The following is a 19,221-nucleotide window of genomic DNA, read 5'->3' on the forward strand; positions in this document are numbered from 1 at the left end:
TGCCAAGGTCAGTCAGTTGAGGAGGCCCGACGGGTCAGTTGCTTCTGAGCCCTGCTACTGACTTTTACCGTGAGTTACTGTCTGCAGAGCCTCGGTCAGAGCGTCAGGATGCATGCAGGGAGCAGGTGTGGGCACAGATGCCTTGCCTTATGACTGAGGAGATGCGTCAGAGGCTTGAGCTGTCAATTCATCTTGAGGAGCTGCACACGGCTCTTAGTGCCCTCCCCCATGGTAGCTGTCCAGGTAAGGATGGGTTGACTCCCAATTTTTTCTTAGAGTACTGGGACTTGCTTGGCCCAGATCTCTGTAGTGCTTTTCAGTACATCTTGCACACAGGAGTGATGCCTGACAGCATGAGTGAGGGTTTGATTTACCTCACTCCCAAGGAGGGTGGCTCCTTGGATGAGATTCGACAATGGCACCCCATCACAATCCTCAACTCAACCTACAAAATTCTTGCCAAGGCTCTGAGTTTGAGGATCCACCCACTTCTAGAGAGCCTTATACATGGGACTCAGACAGGTCTTGTCAAGGAGCGCAGTATCCTTGACAACATCTTTACTTTTTGGGAGGCTTCTGCCCTAGCGCGGCTACGTGGTGAGGACCTGGTGATTTTTCTTCTCGATTTTGAGAAGGCATACGACAGAGTTGACTGGGACTTTCTAGAGGGCACTCTACGCAAGATGGGCTTCTCAGATCCTTGGATCAGAGGGGTGTCAGCTTTGTGCAGACACACACACAGTCAGGTACTTTTGGCAGGAGGTAGAGGTGATCGCTTCATGCTCGCACGTTCGGTCAGACAGGGCTGTCCTCTTGCCCCCTTCCTCTTTCTGTTCTATGCTGAGGCGATGAGCAGGTTTTTGGTGTCGCAGCAAGTTGGTCTACGGGGCTTAGCACTCCCTATACGGGGAGATAAGCTATTGGACACTGAGTTTGCTGACGACTCAGCCTTATACTTAGATGGCCAGGAGGCCAACCTTCACACGTGTGAGCAGGCTTTGGAGACCTTCTGTTGTGCATCTGGCGCACTGATCAACTGGAGAACGACAGTGGCTTTCTCGGTTGGTAGTGCTCCTGTGCCCGATTGGATGCTAGGAGAGGGTTTTAGGTGGATTCCCCCGGGGACTGCAGTTCGGTACTTGGGCTGGTTGGTTTGGACTTGTCTCTCGAGCAGCAGATTGCTTCCCTCCTCCTGTCTATCAGGAGGAAGTTGTTACACTGGAGCTCAGCACGACTTTCTTTGGCTGGCAGAGTAGTAGTGGCCAACCAGGTGTTGTCGAAGCAAACTCACAGCGAAGCAACTTTGCGCATCTTTGTGAAGATCCATCTGGTGGAAGGTCGCTAGGGGCCTCCAGCCTGAGGCACCCTAGCATGAAGCCGTTGTAGCAAGAACTCCTTCCAGGGCTCCTCACCTGGAAGAAGTCCTCTGACTATGAACTTCCCAAGAAGGGCTCTGCTCTGCTGTGCTAGGTCAATGATCCCAAGCCCTCCCTGTGAACAAGGAAGAGTGATGACTTGCCAAGCCACTTTGGCTCGGGCTATCTGAGTGTCACGTCGAGACCAAAGGAAGTTCCTACCTGGCTGATACAAGAACTCGAGAAGATCCAGCAAGAAGTGATGTACCACATAGTCGCACAGCTGAATTCTTGGCAGCCTTCTGGGAGAGGTTGTGGGATTCCAGACAGCCGAGGCGAGTCACCTTGTTTTAGTGGCTGGTCGGACACAGAGCTAAAGCAGTTGGGAGCTGGCTAGTGCATAGTGGTCTATCGGCCGCATGTGCAGCTTGTGAGCATCTTGTGGAGAGTCAGCGTCACTGTCTTTGGGACTGTCCTTTGGAACAACTGGTGTGGCTTCGTGTTCTTCGGCTGATGCCTACTCTCTCCACGGCTCGACAATACACTTGGGGAGCAGCGGCTTGGTCTACCCTCACGGGCCCGGCACTTCAGTTTGAGCTATCTTCCACCAGCACTCCAGCCTGCCAACAGAGCTTACTCCACAGGAGTGGTGCAGTGAGAGAGAGGAGTGTTGGGAGCTCATCAGTGGCCTGACACTCCGGTTCATTTGGCAGGCCCGTTGCTTCCGCATCTTTGAGGCTCGCCCTGTGCCACCAGCAGAGACTGTTCGCGATCTTTGGCTAGAGCTGATCCACACTCTCAGAGGACAGCCCGAGAGACTACAGGGCAGCTCCGACGCAGCGCAGAGAGGCTTCCCTTCGACTCTGGCGTCCTGGGCGTTTCTACACCATGGTCCAGGGTGTATTCCGATGGCACTACCGACCACCTGTGTGGCTTTTCCCTCCTCCCATCTCTTGATTTAGCCTCATTGTACATATGTTGTTTTTTCATTGGGAGAGTCTCCCCATCATGGTTGTTGTAGCCCTCTCTTGAAGAGGTGGTTGTAGCCCTATGGGCAGTTTCATTAACTAATAGAAGGATCTCTTTCTCGGAAAAGAGAGAAAAAAAAAAAACACACTTTGGACTTCGCTTTAAGCGGATATACCCATGCATGCCTGGAGTAATCATCAATGAAAGTCACGAAGTAAAGGTAATTGTCCAAGGACGGAGTCTGCATGGGCCCACAAACATCACCATGCAGGAGCTGCAACTTGCATGTGGCCCTAACCAAACCATCCTTTGGAAACTTCGAACGCTGCATCTTACCCAAAATACAACCTTCACAAACATGTTTAACAGGTGCTTCAAGAGGCGGCAAAGAAGCAACCATATCAGATTTCTGCAAACGCAGAAAATTGGCAAAATTCAGATGCCCAAAACGTGCATGCCAAAGTTTTGCATCTGAAATAGCCTTTGAATCCACAACTGCATTTGCAAAATTCTGCCCACACTTGTCATACAGAGTGAGCTTATACAACCCACGGCATAAGATGTCAGATACAATAATTTCATCACCAAAACTGAGATTATGTACTGTACATCTGTCATCCACAAATTTGACTACAAGACCAAGTCTAGTAAGTGCAGATACAGACAAAAGATTCTTCTTGATCTCAGGTACATATAATGCATCAATACGTGTGAAAGAACTACCATTTGCAGCAGTAAGCACAATCTTTCCAACTCCCTTAACCGGATAAGAGGGATTGTTTGCACAAATGATTCCTGTGAGCGACATCCTCGAGAGAGGTACAAGTCACGATGAGACGTAATGTGCTTTGTAGCACCACTGTCAAAGTACCACACGTGAGTATCTGCAAGAACTAACATACATGCATGATAGACAAAAGGATCATAAGTGCGCTCTGCACTAAAAGCCCATTCTACATCAACATCAGCATCACAATCTACTTTCACAGAAGACTCAACAATAGATGCATTTGTAGTGGAATCAGACTCTTTCTTCTTAGCCTCTTTTGCCTTCAACTTAGAGCACTGCTTGATCAAGTGATCATTAGCTTTACAATAATGGCAACGTATCTTCTTTTTGCTCTTTTCGCTAGAATTTCCAGACAAAATGTTGCGAGCAGAAGCATTAGGAACAGGTGTCTTTCGACTCACACAAGAACCATGAGAAGTGGCTGCATTATTGTTACCACTTTTTTCTTTGAGCAGCAATAAAGGCCTATTCAACTACACGTTGTTTAGCCCTGTTTTTCTTGGAAAGTGAATCTTGCAACAGCAACGTGCATAATGCATCAAACTTGACAACTTCAGAATTTCCTTGGGTCATAAGTCTCCGAGTACTAGCAAAAGTCTGGTAAGAATCTGGCAAAGCATCAAGAACAATCTGCACAAGGGAACTGTCAGAAATGACTTCGCCTATAGAAATAAGTTGCTCATTTATAGCCTTGACACCAGTAAGGAAAGTGTCCATTTCATCTTCCTCATGCATAATCTTCGACTCCAGCTCTTTATGCAGCAATGCAATTTTAGCCTCATTGCGACTTGCATAAAGACCTACCACAATATCCCAAGCCTGTTTTGCAGATTTTGTTGAACGAATGTGAGGAGTAAAAGTGCGCTTCACAGACAACGCATTGATAAGCCTACCAATCTCTTACATCCCAACGAGCCTACTAAACCGTAGGCAAAACAATTCTAACAGAAGCAATCCTGCCACAACATCGCCTGTATCCACAGAACCAGGTGGCAGGACATACATCAATGCCTTGCACAATATTCCAAATACCCTTTGACACAAGGACATGTCGCATCATGTAAGCCCACATAGAATAATTGTCCCCATCCAATCTCTCCTCAGCAGCAAACATCTTGAACACATCAGTGTTGTTGTCAGCCATGGTGAATGCCTACACCTGATGTGAAAACTGCTCGAGAAAAAGAGGAGAAACGAAGCGGGAACAACACGTGCTATATCGCACAAACGTAGAAGATTGTAAGGACCTGTTATACAGAAAATGGCATTGACAAAAATTTTGCACAAAATGACGAAATAGCCTGCACAAAATAGCCGAAATGAGCCCAAATGAAAATTCTGAGCAGACCAAGCTCTACAAGTTTCCCCCGAAGTATTTGTCGACCTATTGACACTCACCAATGCTCACAAAAATCAGAGAAAGTAAGCAGGCGTGTGTTGCAACTGTTAGCAACTAAGCCCGGGAGGACGCAACCTGCTCTGATACCAATTGTTGGAAATAGGGTTGCAGGGAAACACTTACATCTTGGAGAAGACGAAGGAAGATCAAGGCACACAATAGAGAGTGTATTACTTAGTGTGCAATGGAAAGATAAGATAGCCCTAGAGTGATGGGTGTATATACAATGCACGGGAGAAAAAACCTCCTAGTGAGGGAAAATACCCCGGTGGTCCTAAGTGTGTTCACACACATTACTACCACATGTATATGGTAACACTTCGGTACTTCTCTTCGTAACAACAGAGTTGTCACGTGACACATCCAACCCTATGTGTCCGTGGACAAGCTACAGTACGACAAGGGTTCAGTCAGTCCAGTCAGTCTAGATTAGAAGTGATCTGGCACTTTTGTGAGTCTATTCGTAGACCGTGCATTCCCACTCACTTAGTGTAGATGCATATCCTCTGGTTGCACACAGCATGATCATCAGTATTCCCATCAGAATCCATCACGGGAATTTTCCAGTGATTTTAGCCTATTTTCCCTATTTTTGACATTTTTCACTTATTAGTTTAAGTGACTTTCCAACAAAAGTAGGTAGGGCAATTTGGGTAAGAAAATATATAAGCAAACCAAAGCTAGCACTAAATGGCAGAAGAGGCAACAGGAGCCAAGCTCAGCAGGCATCTTCTCAAGCAAGACCTTGGTGGCAATTTCCTTCCCCAAGCAAAGGACCCCCCTTCCCTAGCGTTTATGCATCGGATACCCATTGCCAACAACAGTTCAGCCTAGCGTTTTCTAGCAAGAAGGTCATCGCCCTAGCAAGCATCAGATCTGGCGTTTTTTGACAAGCTCCCTAGCGTTTTGGAAACCAGCATACCTAGCGTTTTTGCAAGGATCAACCACTGCTAGCGTTTTTGGTCATCAACTCCATTGGCGTTTTTGGATTTCAGCAGCAGATTAAGACCGGCAATATTCACCTAAAGTGTAGCAGATTCAGCCCGGTAAAGACCTCAGTTTTCAGCCATGAAGAACCTCAGTTTTCAGCCCTAAACCTGCAGATTTTCAGCGTCAAAGACCCACAGAAAACAGCCCCCAAATCAGCGTTTTTGGACTAGTCGCAGATTTCAGCCCATAGCGTTTTTGGACAGCAGTAGAAAGATTGCAGATTTCAGCCCTTAGGTCGACTTCGTCATCACCGTCGTCATCATCGACATAGCCTAGACTTGCATCAGTCTCATGCATTCCATTTGTACCAGATTGTGCAATCATAAGTAGACCACTCTCGCCGACGAGAGTGGGGACTTCGAAGGAGGGTTTTACGTCGTCTCTGGTGTCGTACCTCTCTTCTCTCTCAATCTCTCAGTCTTATACACTTGCACGCACAGTGTCCATTCACTCTGTTTGTGATCATAGCACTCGCTCATTAAGAACGGGAGGCTTTACCTTCCATAAGAACAAAAAGGAACCTTGAGCACAGTTCGGAGCACTCATCTTGAGCAAAGCGCAAACAATCATTCCGCTGCACCTAACAAGAGTAGACCACCATGTCTGCGCATTTCCTTTCAAGTAAGATGCCGCCCTTCGCAGCTTGGAGCGTTCTGAGAACCGACCTCCCAGGAAGGCGACGTCAAACTGTTGTATGAACTCAAGGGCTCGATGGGTGTCCTGGTAGCCTAAAAACGTGTCAAACCTAATTGCTTGACCCCCATCCTCAAACTCCTTGGTTTTCGTATTCTTTTTCTCACTGTCAAAAGAGGACAAGCTCTCCTCCTCTGAACTGCTGGATGGCGCCTCCCATGCCTTCTAGACTTTGTCAAAAATATGCTTTTCTGGCTTTTTCTCTGCTTCTTCCGCCTTTTCTCATTCTTTCTAGAACTAGAGAACCACAAACTGCCAGAACTCTCTGAAGACGACGAAAAATCCTCAAAACCAACAGAGAGCACACTTCTTGTATCTGCTTACTACCTCGAAAGTCCACTTCCTCCCCAAGTAATCGGGGAAATCTATTGGTTTCCTTTTCTTCCAAGAATGCTTAAAGTCTTTCCTTAACTAGTTCATCTTCTTTTTAAGAGCTATGTCCAGCTCTTTCTACGAGTACAGTTTCCGCTTTTCCGCACTCGGCCTTTTTTCAGCTTCCTTCCCGTCTTGAGAGGAGAATCGACGGCCTCTCTCAAGTGAATCTCATCAATCGGGTAATGCTTCAAGTGTTTCACACAAGTCGGATCTTTAGAGTACTTGATCAATCGTTTCACGCACGTGTCAACCTGCACTTGATGTTTGTACTCCGCTTTGTCGAGGTTTCCCTGCTGGAAATTTGTCAAATTCTTCGTTGGTTTCTTCAGTTCCCACGCTGAATTTCGTCTTTTCTTCATCTCCCTGGTGACCAACAGTCGTATCTCTATGTCAGATTCTCCGCGAGAACCCATGTGTGCTGCAAAAAGGATAGGGTCCTCCGTAGAAGAAGAATCGTTCTGAGCTCTGATACCACAATTACAGGCTTGGACACTCCAAACGAGAAATCAATAGCAACACACAAACAGAAACTGCAAAATTATTGAACTTGACTAGAGAGAGGGAGAGGAGTCGCCACAGCACAACAGAGTTCCGAGCCAAGACGCACTTGCCCCTAAGATACAACTCCCGAGGGTCCAACTCTCTCCAAGACTCTGTGGAAGAGTGGCCCAAAGGGCTCTTTTAAACTTACAAGGGATGCCCAAAAGCAAAGCCTCAAAAGCCTCAAGTTCAAAAGCATTCACACCCATGGCACTTGCACCCAAAAGCTCACGTAGAAAACTGCTAACACAAATTACGAAAATCCGAACAGTCTGCCACATCATCACTGCACACGATTTACGGAAATCCGTACAACTGCCACGTCAGCATGTCCGTACGATTTTTCCATATGAGTAGTCAGTGCGATTTACTGAAAGACAACCAAGAGTTCAAGATTCTGATATTTTAGGGTAGGCCCTTCGGTCGGTGCTCCATAAATAGGGTAGGGTTAGGGTTTTTATTAAAACGCTAACCCCTTTTGTTTAGGCCCCTCGAGCACACTTTCTAGGTTCAACTCTTCAGGTTTCAGATCCTCTTGTCCACCCAGCCATTTCTCTTCCAGTTGGGCACCTCACATCATCACTTTGTGACAATTATAGATTCTTCAAGTTGGTCATCCAATTGATTGTCAACCGATCTATCGTTATTCAAGTCTCCATTGCTGTTGAATTCTTCATCCCTTAAAACTAGAGGTGAGACGACTTCCCGTTCCTAATCGGATTCTCCTTCAAAATCCATGGCGTGTGCTGCAAAAAGTCAAGACCGGATCCTTTGTGGAAGAAGAATCGATCGAATCTCTTATACGGTTGTAACCGGCTTGGCACTGATTAGGCAGTACTCTCACGGGGGGCAACAAGCTATGAACTCTCGGGAACTAGAGGAGGAGGGGCACAGAGAAGTGGAACCTGCAAAGAGCATGGATAGGTACTCATGGTGGAAGGGATGTCGATGGAGCAACTTTTTAGTGTGTGTGCGTGTTCAGGGCAGGGAGGGTTTGGGTGGGTGGGGGTGGGGGGGGGGGGGGGGGGGGGGGGGGAGAGCCTAAATGGGTGGAGATCCAGCAAGAGGCAAAGGTGGGGGAGGTAAGGGGTGAGATGGTAAGGGAGGGTCGGTATCCATGGCGAAGTTAGGAGAACGATCAGGGACTAGGTGGGATGGAGCAGTGGTGGTTGGGGCCCACCGTGTGGTGGAGAACTTGGCAGGCAACAAGTGAGGTAGGTTAGGTCTGTGCTAGATGGCCAATGGTGCGTTGCTATCAACGTAAGGTATGACGTCATGGAGCCTTCTGCCAACCATCAACAGTGCCCCGAGGGGGTGGGGGAGGCACCTCTGGGGGCTGCCTCTTCTGAGGCTAGGTGGGACAATCACGAGGCAAATGGCCAGAAACATAGCCTCTAAGGCACTTATCCCGGTCAGCCGGTAACCACCATCCTCTGAGGATATACTCGGTCCCACCACTCTTAAGTCCAGGCAATCAAGGACTGGATTGTCTCCCTTGCAGCATAAACCTAGACGTGTGGTGTGTCAATGCCTGAAACCAGTTCCCAGAATCACCAAACTCCGGCCAGAAGCTAGGTGCTGCAAGAGGGGATGCATGATAATAAGGACATTGGGAAAAGGAGAGGGTAATCAGAAACTGGGGAATCCTTTGCGGATGATCGACCCCCCCTCACCCCACCCAAAAACCAAAAACTCTGGTGTCCAATGCTCCAAAGCTAGACGATGGGAACCCGATACTATCAGCAAGCGAGCCAAGACAGCCCCTAAACAGCGACCATCTGAGAGATGAATGATGAAGATGTCACGTCCCATCATAATAAGCTCCAAAATGCGGCCATCATAGCCACCCACTGCAGACTCGATCCACGATCCGATGTAGGAGCACGTCGAAGAGTAGCCCACAATGTGACAAATAGCAGTGCACAACCGCATCAATGAGTCTTCAAGCATCAGGTCTGGCAGCATCCTGCAATTGGGCAGCTCGGAGTCTCATCCCATCCTGTTGAGACTGATGCAGGTAAAGCACCGGGCGCTTCACGGGAGGCTAGGATGCGCAGGCTATGCAGATCAAGTCTGAGGCACACTTTGTCTGCAAATGTGTTTATAACATTCGAGCCCGGTACCCCTCTTTGTTTGAAGGGGCACAGTTCTCTCGTTAGTAAGTGAAGATGACTCCAGACGAGCGGCAATTGGGGGTCGCTTTTGAGATGTACAAGCAATGAAAGCACCTGTTCAACGCAGGGATTGGGATAGACCATACCAGACAAACGAGGCTTACAAAGTTCTTCCACCCCGCCCTACAAAAGATGGCATCCCATCGGGATGCTACAGCATAGCAGGAAGTTGCCCTTGCTAGAGCAGAGGTGATCAGAGCACGTCGACAACAGGACCCATTTTACAGACCATCACATCGGCACAGGTGGGCGATCCAGGATATCAGAATCAAACATCAGACACATCTCCAAGAGAGATAACAGCAGAGGACTAGTGATCCTATGGAGATCACATGAGTCATCGCCCGTGTACACCATACTATACCACTATCCCTGGCATATATGAGCCCGTAGTGAGTAGAGCTCCATGTAGCCAATCATGTACCTCACTCACACTACTTTCATACCTTGTATACCATCCACACACTCGTTCACAATCTCTGACACATATACATCATAGTGGAGACTCTTTTTTGTTGATTGTATCTTATGACATCATGATGCCACTCACACTTTGTAAATGTTTTTGTCTGGTAGGCCAGTTCTCTTTTGGCCTCTATGAGACGCTTATAGAAAATCTTTCTTTTTTTCTTTCTTTCTTTCTTTGTTTTTTCTCCCTCGCTCAGCTCAAGGACTTATTAAGATCATCTTCCTTTCATAAAACCAAAATTAACACTTACCTTAAATAGATGGTGAATAAACTGTTGCTCTAAGCTATCGACCCTTGCAGGAGACAAACTTTGTTGCTCCAGCTTCTTGGTTCCATGTACAGGATCAAAGAGAGAATACAATTGCTGAGTGACAGCAGACAGATACACCAAAAATTTAATTCACTACGTATTAGGGATCTGATATATCAATGTGGTGTTTTTTAAAATTACAATAGGCTAGAAATTGAGCCTCACCATGATTTCCTCAAACTCTTGATGATACCAGGCTCTGATGGTTGAATCGATACGCTTGCACAGTGTGAGAAACTCTTCTCTATCAGAATCTAGTTCTGCTCATTCCAAACAACTTCAAACTCTTGATATTCGATGTCAATTAAAAGAGCAGCAGAAGAAAACAAACACGAAAAGACCACAGTTTGATGTTGATGATGAGAAAAATACCCAAAGCACAGATAGTCCCACCAAAGCAGACAATAACAAGATAAGACCACAATTTTATGTTTGTGAAAAGAATAATACCCAAAAGATCAGCTAGTCCCATCACCAACCGGGGCTTCATAGTCATGATGACAGATTCACGTTCAATTCTCATAATCTCTTTCTTCTTCCCTTTAGATTGTTTACCCATTTTGACGGAGTATGAAAATCTGCTGCACATAATGAAAGGAAAGCTTCAGTCAATAACAGTCAAAAATATCAAAGCATCCCAGCTCACAGTTTGTGTCACCAACTTTTGTATTCCAAGCAGCATGCTCTTACAAAGTGCCTTGCCAAGAAAGCAAATTTCAAAACACAGTCTCTTGCCAAGACATCAGCGTAACATGATTCTACAATCTTCACACACAGTACTGCATCTTGAACCCCTAGAGATAGCACTCCACCCATCCATGGTATTTAGTTCAGCTTTGTACACGGTCATATTATTTTCATTTTCCTTCATATCCAATGGACACAACATTTGTATCATCTATGTCTTGTAGGTGGACTTTGGCCTCTTGCAAAAGCTAGCTCTCTCCCCAGCCCCAGCGCGGATCACTCCCCAGCCCCAGCGCGCCCCTTTCAACGTGCTGATCCCGCCCCCTGCAGGTTTCTGACACTCCCCAGCCCCAGCGCGCCCCTTTTTCAACGTGCTGGTCCCACCCCCTGCAGGTTCTCTGTAGCACTCTCGCGCCAACCGCCGTCCCACCAGCCCATCCCTCCCCCTCCCCCCCCCCCCCCCCCCCCCCCCCCCCCCCCCCCCCCCCCCCCCCGGTCCAGCCAACTAACCTGCAGTCCCTCAGTCCCCCCCCCCCAACAAGATTTTTCAAATTCTGCAGTTGTTCAAACACAGCAGTCAAAATTTTCCAAGTACAGCAGGCAGATTCTTTCAAATATCAGAGCAGATTTCCAATTTTCCAAATTCTGCAGTTTCTCAGAAAATAGCAGGAAATAGTAGATTTCAGATACAGCAAAACTCAGAAATTACAGATTTTTAGAAAATTGCAAAAAATTGCAGAAATTGAATACGACATGTATGCTTAATGCGGGAACATGTATGCATAATGAGGAAGCCCGGGTGCGTGTAGATCTCCGCAACATTTCATCTCGTCTCATCTGTTAGTAACGACCAACCATGAGGAAGCAGAATGACAAGCCCGACCCCCTGCAAGACGCAGTCCAAAAGTGCAAAGAAGAAATGGTCGAGACCATTAACAAGATTAACCGCCACCTTTTAGGTACAATAAATCTGCTCGAAGATCGCGTTCTGGCCCAAAAAAGCAAGATCATTCCACTCGGAGATCGTGTGACGGCCCAAGACGAAGAGATGCGTCACTCAAGAGGGAGCTCGCTGAGGCACGATCACGAAATACACTTGAAGAAGGAGAACTGCAACATTCAGTAATAGAAGAGCTCAACATGATCAAAGAGCAAGTGCGAGCCATCAAAGAGGGGGAAGAGCAGCACAAAGAAATGACGACCTCTTGGGTCGACGTAATTACAAAGACTCAACAGAAGGCCGATGAGGCTGAGAAATGGATTGAGGTTGCCAAGAAGGGGAAAAGCAAGGAAACAACAACGTCCACACTCAACATAATTAACCTGACACTAGAAGAGGAGCAAAGAAGGCGTGTGCGCTCTCTACATGTGAGAATTTGCGGCCTTAAAGACAAAGATAATGTGGACGAAGAGGTAAAAGATCTCATGGCTTTGATGGGGGTTCATGAGCCAATGCACTCGAGCATGCAGAGTGGGCAACAAGAAAAATGGGAGCAAGGGGGAAACCTCGAAAGAAAGGGCACTCATCCTTCGTTTTTCCTCCATGGAAGCGAAGGACTTTTTGAAGAAGAGACCAACTCTGAAGAAAACGGGCATCTTTCTCGGGGATGATCTTACCCTCTCACAAATCGCTCATATGCAGGAGGTAATGCCAGAGATTAGAGCGGCAAGGGAAAAAGGTAAGATTGCTTTTAACCGAGATGGAAGAGTGGTCATATTGGAGCCACGCTCCACATGACGGTGTGAGACCTATCGGACCACACTCAAAGTTGCTACCTGGAATTGTAATGGATCTATGCTTCTTGATGTGGGTGCGGTGCTTTTGAGGAAAGTTTTAGTGGGAGAGACGTCGTCTTCTACTCTGAGACACATTAGGCCCCTGGGCAGACTATGCCTCACATTAGTGGATACAGATGGGAGACCACCTGTAGACAGGAGACACGATAAAAGCACAGAGGATGGGGCTCAGGAGGAGTGGCAGTGTTATTCACAGAGGAGTTGCAACCATTGATACATATAGCTCGCAGGGATGAACAAGCTAGGTACATGTGGGTGAGACTAAGAGCAGAGACAGACAGATATCTTTACATTGCTATTTGCTACTTTCCCCCGAGTACGTCAGTGTATGCACCACCCTGAGGACAGTCCCCCTATTCTATTTTGGATGATGACATCTGGGAGTTCTCTAGAGATGGTGACATCATCATTTTAGGGGACTTCAATGCTAGGACTGCCCATCATCAGACATTTTTTTATGATACTTCAGAGGAGATGCTGAGAGAGCTGGATGTTGCAGAGACAGGCCTATCCAGACTATCACAAGATGGGGAACATACTGAGTATGGACGACACTTGATACACATGGGGACTGCACATGGATTGGTCAACTTAAATGGCCTACAGAGATTTCTCGATGCGGGGGGTTTTACATGCTTTCCACAGAGACATGGAGCCAGCACTGTGGATTATGTCATGGCACTATCCAAGATCTCATGGTTGGACCCAGACCTGTTGGTGTGGCAGTGGACCATGCTCTTGCGTCATTGACAATCTCTTTCCAGTTCAGTGTAGCACACAGGCCATAGCCAGCAGCCCCTACTCGCTTTGTGTATACATAGATGGGATCTACAGATGCCTGTGTACGAAGACCCAGGGCAACCTCTAGAGGAGCTGACTACGATACCGACACAGACATTACATGATGCAGCAGCAAAGGCATACCCACACACCCAGCCTGAGCAAAGACGCCGTTCTGGGAGCATGCCCCAGAACAGCTCGTATAATGAGGAGCGCCGCGAGACTAGAGCTAGACTTCACAGGGAGGTGCTTTTGGGGGACATCATTCACAGACAGTCACAGATTGACTTCTGGCGCCTAGTGCGGCAGAAGAAGAGGGCATTTTTGGCTCGCCTAGAACAGGACCTATACCAGCTATTCTTGAGTCATGACTCACGAGAGGCATGGCAGCTCTTTCATGAGCACTCCCCTCCCCCTGCCATTACCTCTACAGAGGCCTGGGGCCAGTACGCGTCATCTCTATACACAGTTCCTGGACAGCCGCCCCTTCGCGACCCCCCCGATCCATGTCCCCACACGTGTGCTTTTTTCACCGTTGAGATGGTGAGGAAGGCCATTGACAGGAGGAGTAGTGGGAGAGCGTATGATCATGATGGCTTAGTGGCTGAGCACTGCATGCATGCCAGAGATCTACTAGCAGAGCTTCTAGCAATTATGTTTAACCGTGCCATGTGTGAGGGCTTGCCTGATACTTGGAGCCTATCTACTATTGTACCTATCTTCAAGTCATGAGACCCTATGGAACCTGGGAATTATCGCACTATCATGATCGGACACACATTGGCACGGTTGTATGCATCCATTCTTGAGCAGCAGCTGAGCAGATGAGCAGAGAGAGAGAGAGAGGATACGCGCAGCCGGGCAGGCAGGGTTCAGGAGAGGTTTTTCTACTCTTGACCATATCTTGACACTAAGACCCATCATTGAGGAGGGCAGATCACATCGTACACGGATCTATTGTAGCTTTGTGGACTTCCGCAAAGCATTTGACACAGTACCCAGAGCTAGATTGATGCGCAGATTACAGGAGATCGGAGTACCCACAGAGCTCATTTGGGGAGTCATGGCATTATACAGGTCAGTAGTGGGGCATGTACCCACCTCAGAGGGCCTATCTACAGCAATTCACTCCACTATTGGGGTAAAGCAGGGCTGGCCCACTCTCTCCTACACTATTTGGTATGTATGTGGATGAGATTTCTGACTACATTGAGAGAGATGGTGATAGAGGTGCAAAGCTGGCAGGGACATGGATTCCACTATTGTTATATGCTGATGATATTGTGTTGATCTCCCACTCTCCGGAGGGGATGCAACGTCACTTGGATGCTTTGCATAGGTTCGCCCATGAAAGTGGTTTGTCTGTCAACCTTGGTAAAACCAAGGTCATGGTATTTAATACCACCCCACAGTGGATCAGAAGGTCAACGCCCGGATTCACATACGGCCAGGAGACGATGGAGTATACAGATGCTTACACTTACCTTGGAGTGGTTTTCAGTGGACCAGCATTTTCATTTAGGACAGCAGCAGAGACTAGACTGACCAGAGCCCATGCAGCATTGGGTAGATTGGAGAGGATGTGTTCACATGTTCAGTTTCAGGAGCCTCGGACGAAGCTCTCGCTCTTTGACACTTTGGTGGCTTCTGCATTACTTTATGGAGCTGAGATTTGGGGACCTTCATTGGACCATCACGGGAGGACAGGTCGCACTGATGGATGGGGGGACATGAAGAAGCCACTAGTCTCTGTGATCTTGCGGCTCATTAGAGCCAAGGCTTCGGTGCAACGTGCCATTATTCGGGCAGAGCTAGCTCCCCCCCCCCCACTAGTGGTGGAGGCGCTCATCAGATCCGTCTCCTTCATACACCGCATGTGGGAACTTCCCAGAGACAGATATGCCCGCCTTGCACTTGAGTCCTCTCGACAGTTAGCCATGCAGAGAGATACAGCATGCTGGTATGGGGAGATGACCTCATGGTTCCAAGCGCATGGGTTTAGCATAGACAGATTGCCCCCCTTCTAGTACTCACTGGATGCACCCTCTCTGACTCTTACACAATCTGAGATCACCAGGCTCATCCGCCAGGACCTGACTCAGCTAGACACCAAGAGGACACGGATATAGCCAGCACAGGAGTTGGGCACGAAGATGGCTTTCTACAAAGAGCATCTCTTCCAACTTACAGAGGACGGTTTTGTGATGAGGCCCAGATACATGGACACCCACTTGTCTCATGGGATACGATGTGCTATTGGCCAGATACGCACATCTTCACACCAGCTGCGGATCGAGACTGGGAGATACAGTGGAGTACTGGCAGAGGCCAGGACATGCCTCCTGTGTGACATGGAGCCTGAGACAGAGTTTCACTACACATGCCACTGCCCCGTCTACTACGAGATACGTGGCCGCTTCCACCGCTTATTCAGAGAGGGTTTCGGACACTCTCGAGAGTCATGCGGTACAAGGATCACAGATGCTTGGGTGTTTTTTTGCTCGAGCTGCGCAGACACAGAGAGAGCTTGATGAGAGGAGAGGCTAGCCAATCTCAGAGAAGGATCACAGACTTCTTTAGAGCAGACACTGGGCACCCGGAGGAGCTACTACCATAGGAGAGCTCGTCGCCTCACACCAAAGGCACACTGATCAACCGAGTGATCGAGCTAGGGAGATCAAGACTCCCACGACTGCGGAGGACTACACAACATCGACGGAGGCTGCATCAGAGGATTCGGATCACTTTGGCCCGACATGCACGACGCTCAGTCAAGCTATTGACCATGGAGGAGATTGATGAGATCCGCCAGTGACCGATGCTGGATCTTTTGTGATTTAGCCATCCCACATAGCTACTTAGCTCACACCTAGCGGTTTAGGATTCCATAGTATTTTATTATGTCATTTTTTGTTATTCTGACTTTGTATCAGATCCACCACATTGTAACTTTCTGGTCTCATAGGTCACTTTGGCCTTTTGAAGACGTTAATATAACATTTCATTTTCATTTCCTCTCTCTCTCTCTCTCTCTCTCTCTCTCTCTCTCTCTCTCTCTCTCTCTCTCTCTCTCTCTCTCTCTCTTTTTGTGGAAAAAGTCAGGGCTATATATTACTGAGTACAAGATAATCCCCAGCGGATGCCAAAATAGCCTATCACGTGGGGTGTACAAGCTGAATGTAAAGAGGAGAGCCACTATAGTGACAACTCGACTAAAACAATCTCATGGTGGTCAGTGTGATGAGTGGAGGAGAAACCACCGAGGAGGTGCATAATGCCACGTAATCTGTCCACCTGTAAGTGTGAAAAAGAGTGGGGATCGTGCCCAACGCCGAAGGAAGGCAAAACGACAAGCCTCGGCTGCTCGAGATGTACCTGAGGAAGAATCCCACTGCCAAATCAGGGTGTGAATGATATCCAACCAAATGGTAGTGAGGGTATCCTGAAGGAGCTGTGGAGCCGCACTGAGAATGTGGAGACAACGAGCTCTCCAAACATTCCATAGTGTAATACTAGTGATGACTGAAAAAACCTCATCACGTGTCTGAGAATCCCCCTGCCAAGCAATCTGTGGTAGCATAGCCAAAGTCCCTCGTTGATAACCAGCTGAGGTAAGCATAAAGGCTGGATCTGTGTATGAGCCCTCGTAAAAAAGATGGGGGCCGGTCATCGGCATCAACCATGAGACAGATCCCCAAGTAAGAAATCCATGGTGAACACCTGCTCTGCTAAGTAGAAAGCAAACTGCAAGCCACACTACATGGGAAGCTGAGCATGACCAAAGACAGTGTGCACGTGACTCAGGGAGTCGCAAAGGACAGCGAGTACATAACGGATCATGACCCATAGTAGCTAGCCAAGTCCCAACTCGAAGTCCCGCATGCGCAATCATCCACATGAAAAAAGAAATACGATGAGCCGCATGTAAATCCCAGATGGCGGTCCAAAACTGCTGCAGATAGGCATGAGAGAGACCTGAATGTAACCAGAACCGCATACGAGTGGGCTGCTCTGGCTACTGTCTCATCAATGCTAACCGTCCAATCCTGACAGTGTACTCAAAGAAGGATACAGGTGCACATGTAGGGTCAGAGTGAGGCCAATGCCACTCTCCTGGGTCCCAATATAGCTGAGATAGGGCACGACCCTCCCACACCCAAAGCCTCCAAAGTGCAGCATCAGCGCAAGCGAAACGAGGGTCAACACAACGACGCTCCCCGCGGGAGCCAACTACTCTAATTGCCTCCCATCGAGCTCCGAGAAGGATAGGATGTGGAAAGGTGGCATCATATGTCAATCTAGCATGAATCCACTCAGACTGGTCAGTATCAACTGTGAACAGCATGGTGTCTAAACGAACTAATAAGAGAGTGCTCTGAGCAAAGAGGCCTTCCCAGCCGCAATGGGGAGGCATCTGAACCGTGCCTCTCATGACTGCATCCCACTGTGAAGGAAGGGCGGTATCAATCTCAAGCAATCTGTCTGCCACCCAGCGACCAATGTCATAATGCTCTGCCACAAAATCAACATCTAGCATCCATGTCTCATGAAACAACCGCATAGAGGCAGCAGGGCCAGCGTCCCAGGCAGCCCAATCAATGTGAGTCCGCTCTCCAAGCTGACGGGGTGGATCAACCGAAGAATCAAGAACTCCAGCATTCCAAATGAGAGGCTGACGCTCAATCTCCTCACAACATGAAGGAGGTGAGCATATGATAGCCCGTCGCATGGACACCCAAATCTGAAGGAGAGATCGGATAAAGGGGGAGAGGGAGGTGGTGGACAAGGGGGCATCAGTAAAGAGAAAACGATACCCTGTCTGCCAAGTATGACCATCTCTAGTGCCGAGTCGTGGAGTCACTGCGCAAAGAGCGGCCCAAAGAAGGATCTTCCAAGGTTCTTGTCCGGGACGAATGATCGTGGGCCAGCGGACTCGAGCACGGGTATCAATAGTCCCGTCTGTGACACTCCGTGCAAAGTTCCGCACTAGGCGACGGAGCGGAGCCATCACACCATAATGTAACATCCAACAACAAGCCGTATACCATACTATAGCCAGAATGACCTAGTTGGCAACCAATGCACGGCCAGCCAACGACAGATGACGTGAAGACCAATGGCATAGCTTCCTGCGAATAGACTGTAGCACAGGTGCAAACTGCTGCTGTGAAGTAACATCTAATCTAACCTGAAAGCCCAGAATCGGCATGTCTGACCCGGTCGCAGCCATGTGAAACTATTAGTTAACCCCCAAGTAGGTATGTCATCACTGCCAACTAGTAACCCACGGGATTTATGCCAGTTAATGCGTGCACCACTGGCAATGCAAAAAACCTCTAGGGCCTCCCGCATGGCATCAAGAGCAGCTAGCAAATAGCGTAACATGAGTATAATATCATCAGCAAACTCCTGATCGATAAGGTCTGGAGCTGTAGGTACTATCATGGTCAAGTCACAAAATGCATGACTCTGAGCACGAAGAAAGTCGGATATAGTCTCTCCTACAAACAAATACAGATATGCTGCTAGAGGACATCCCTGACGGACAGATCGAGAAAGCTCAAAACTGCTATTGACTCGACCACCAATAGTAATAGCACTGCTGGCAGTCCTGAAGAGAGCGGAAATGCCTGAGATCCATCTTGAAGGGAAACCCATCCTGGCTAACGTTCCTTCGAGAAAGTCCAACTCAACACAATCGTAGGCTTTCTTGAAGTCAAGGATGAAAAAAGCGAGAGGCTCAGAAGATAATCTGGCCCACTCCACTGCCTCATAAAAAGTGAAGATATTATCCAAGATACATCGATCCATGACAAAGCCTGTCTGAGAAGTATGAATAATATCGGGTAAGAACGGATGGCTGATCATCAACGCTAATATCTTATAGACCGAA

At 48.0% G+C, this 19,221-nt stretch overlaps 1 protein-coding gene across 3 annotated transcripts in view; it reads right to left on the reverse strand.

Moving 5' to 3' along the window:
- LOC147435062 (aminopeptidase (DUF3754)) overlaps nt 1-19,221 on the reverse strand; it is a 126,524-nt gene that overhangs the window by 84,263 nt on the left and 23,040 nt on the right. Inside the window, exons 2-4 of one of the 3 annotated variants that reach the window (XM_086491432.1) lie at nt 10,515-10,642; nt 10,230-10,324; nt 10,005-10,079 (exon numbers count right to left, since the gene is read on the reverse strand). In XM_086491432.1, the coding sequence (XP_086347558.1) occupies nt 10,005-10,079; nt 10,230-10,324; nt 10,515-10,623 (279 nt within the window). In that variant the 5' untranslated portion in view covers nt 10,624-10,642. Of the gene's footprint in view, nt 1-10,004; nt 10,119-10,229; nt 10,325-10,514; nt 10,646-19,221 lie in introns of all 3 variants that reach the window. The other 2 variants (XM_086491430.1, XM_086491431.1) reach the window with 2 other exon arrangements.

Source organism: Adiantum capillus-veneris, chromosome 19 (assembly GCF_014529385.1).
Source record: "Adiantum capillus-veneris isolate H3 chromosome 19, ASM1452938v2, whole genome shotgun sequence".
Classification (NCBI taxonomy): domain Eukaryota; kingdom Viridiplantae; phylum Streptophyta; class Polypodiopsida; order Polypodiales; family Pteridaceae; genus Adiantum; species Adiantum capillus-veneris.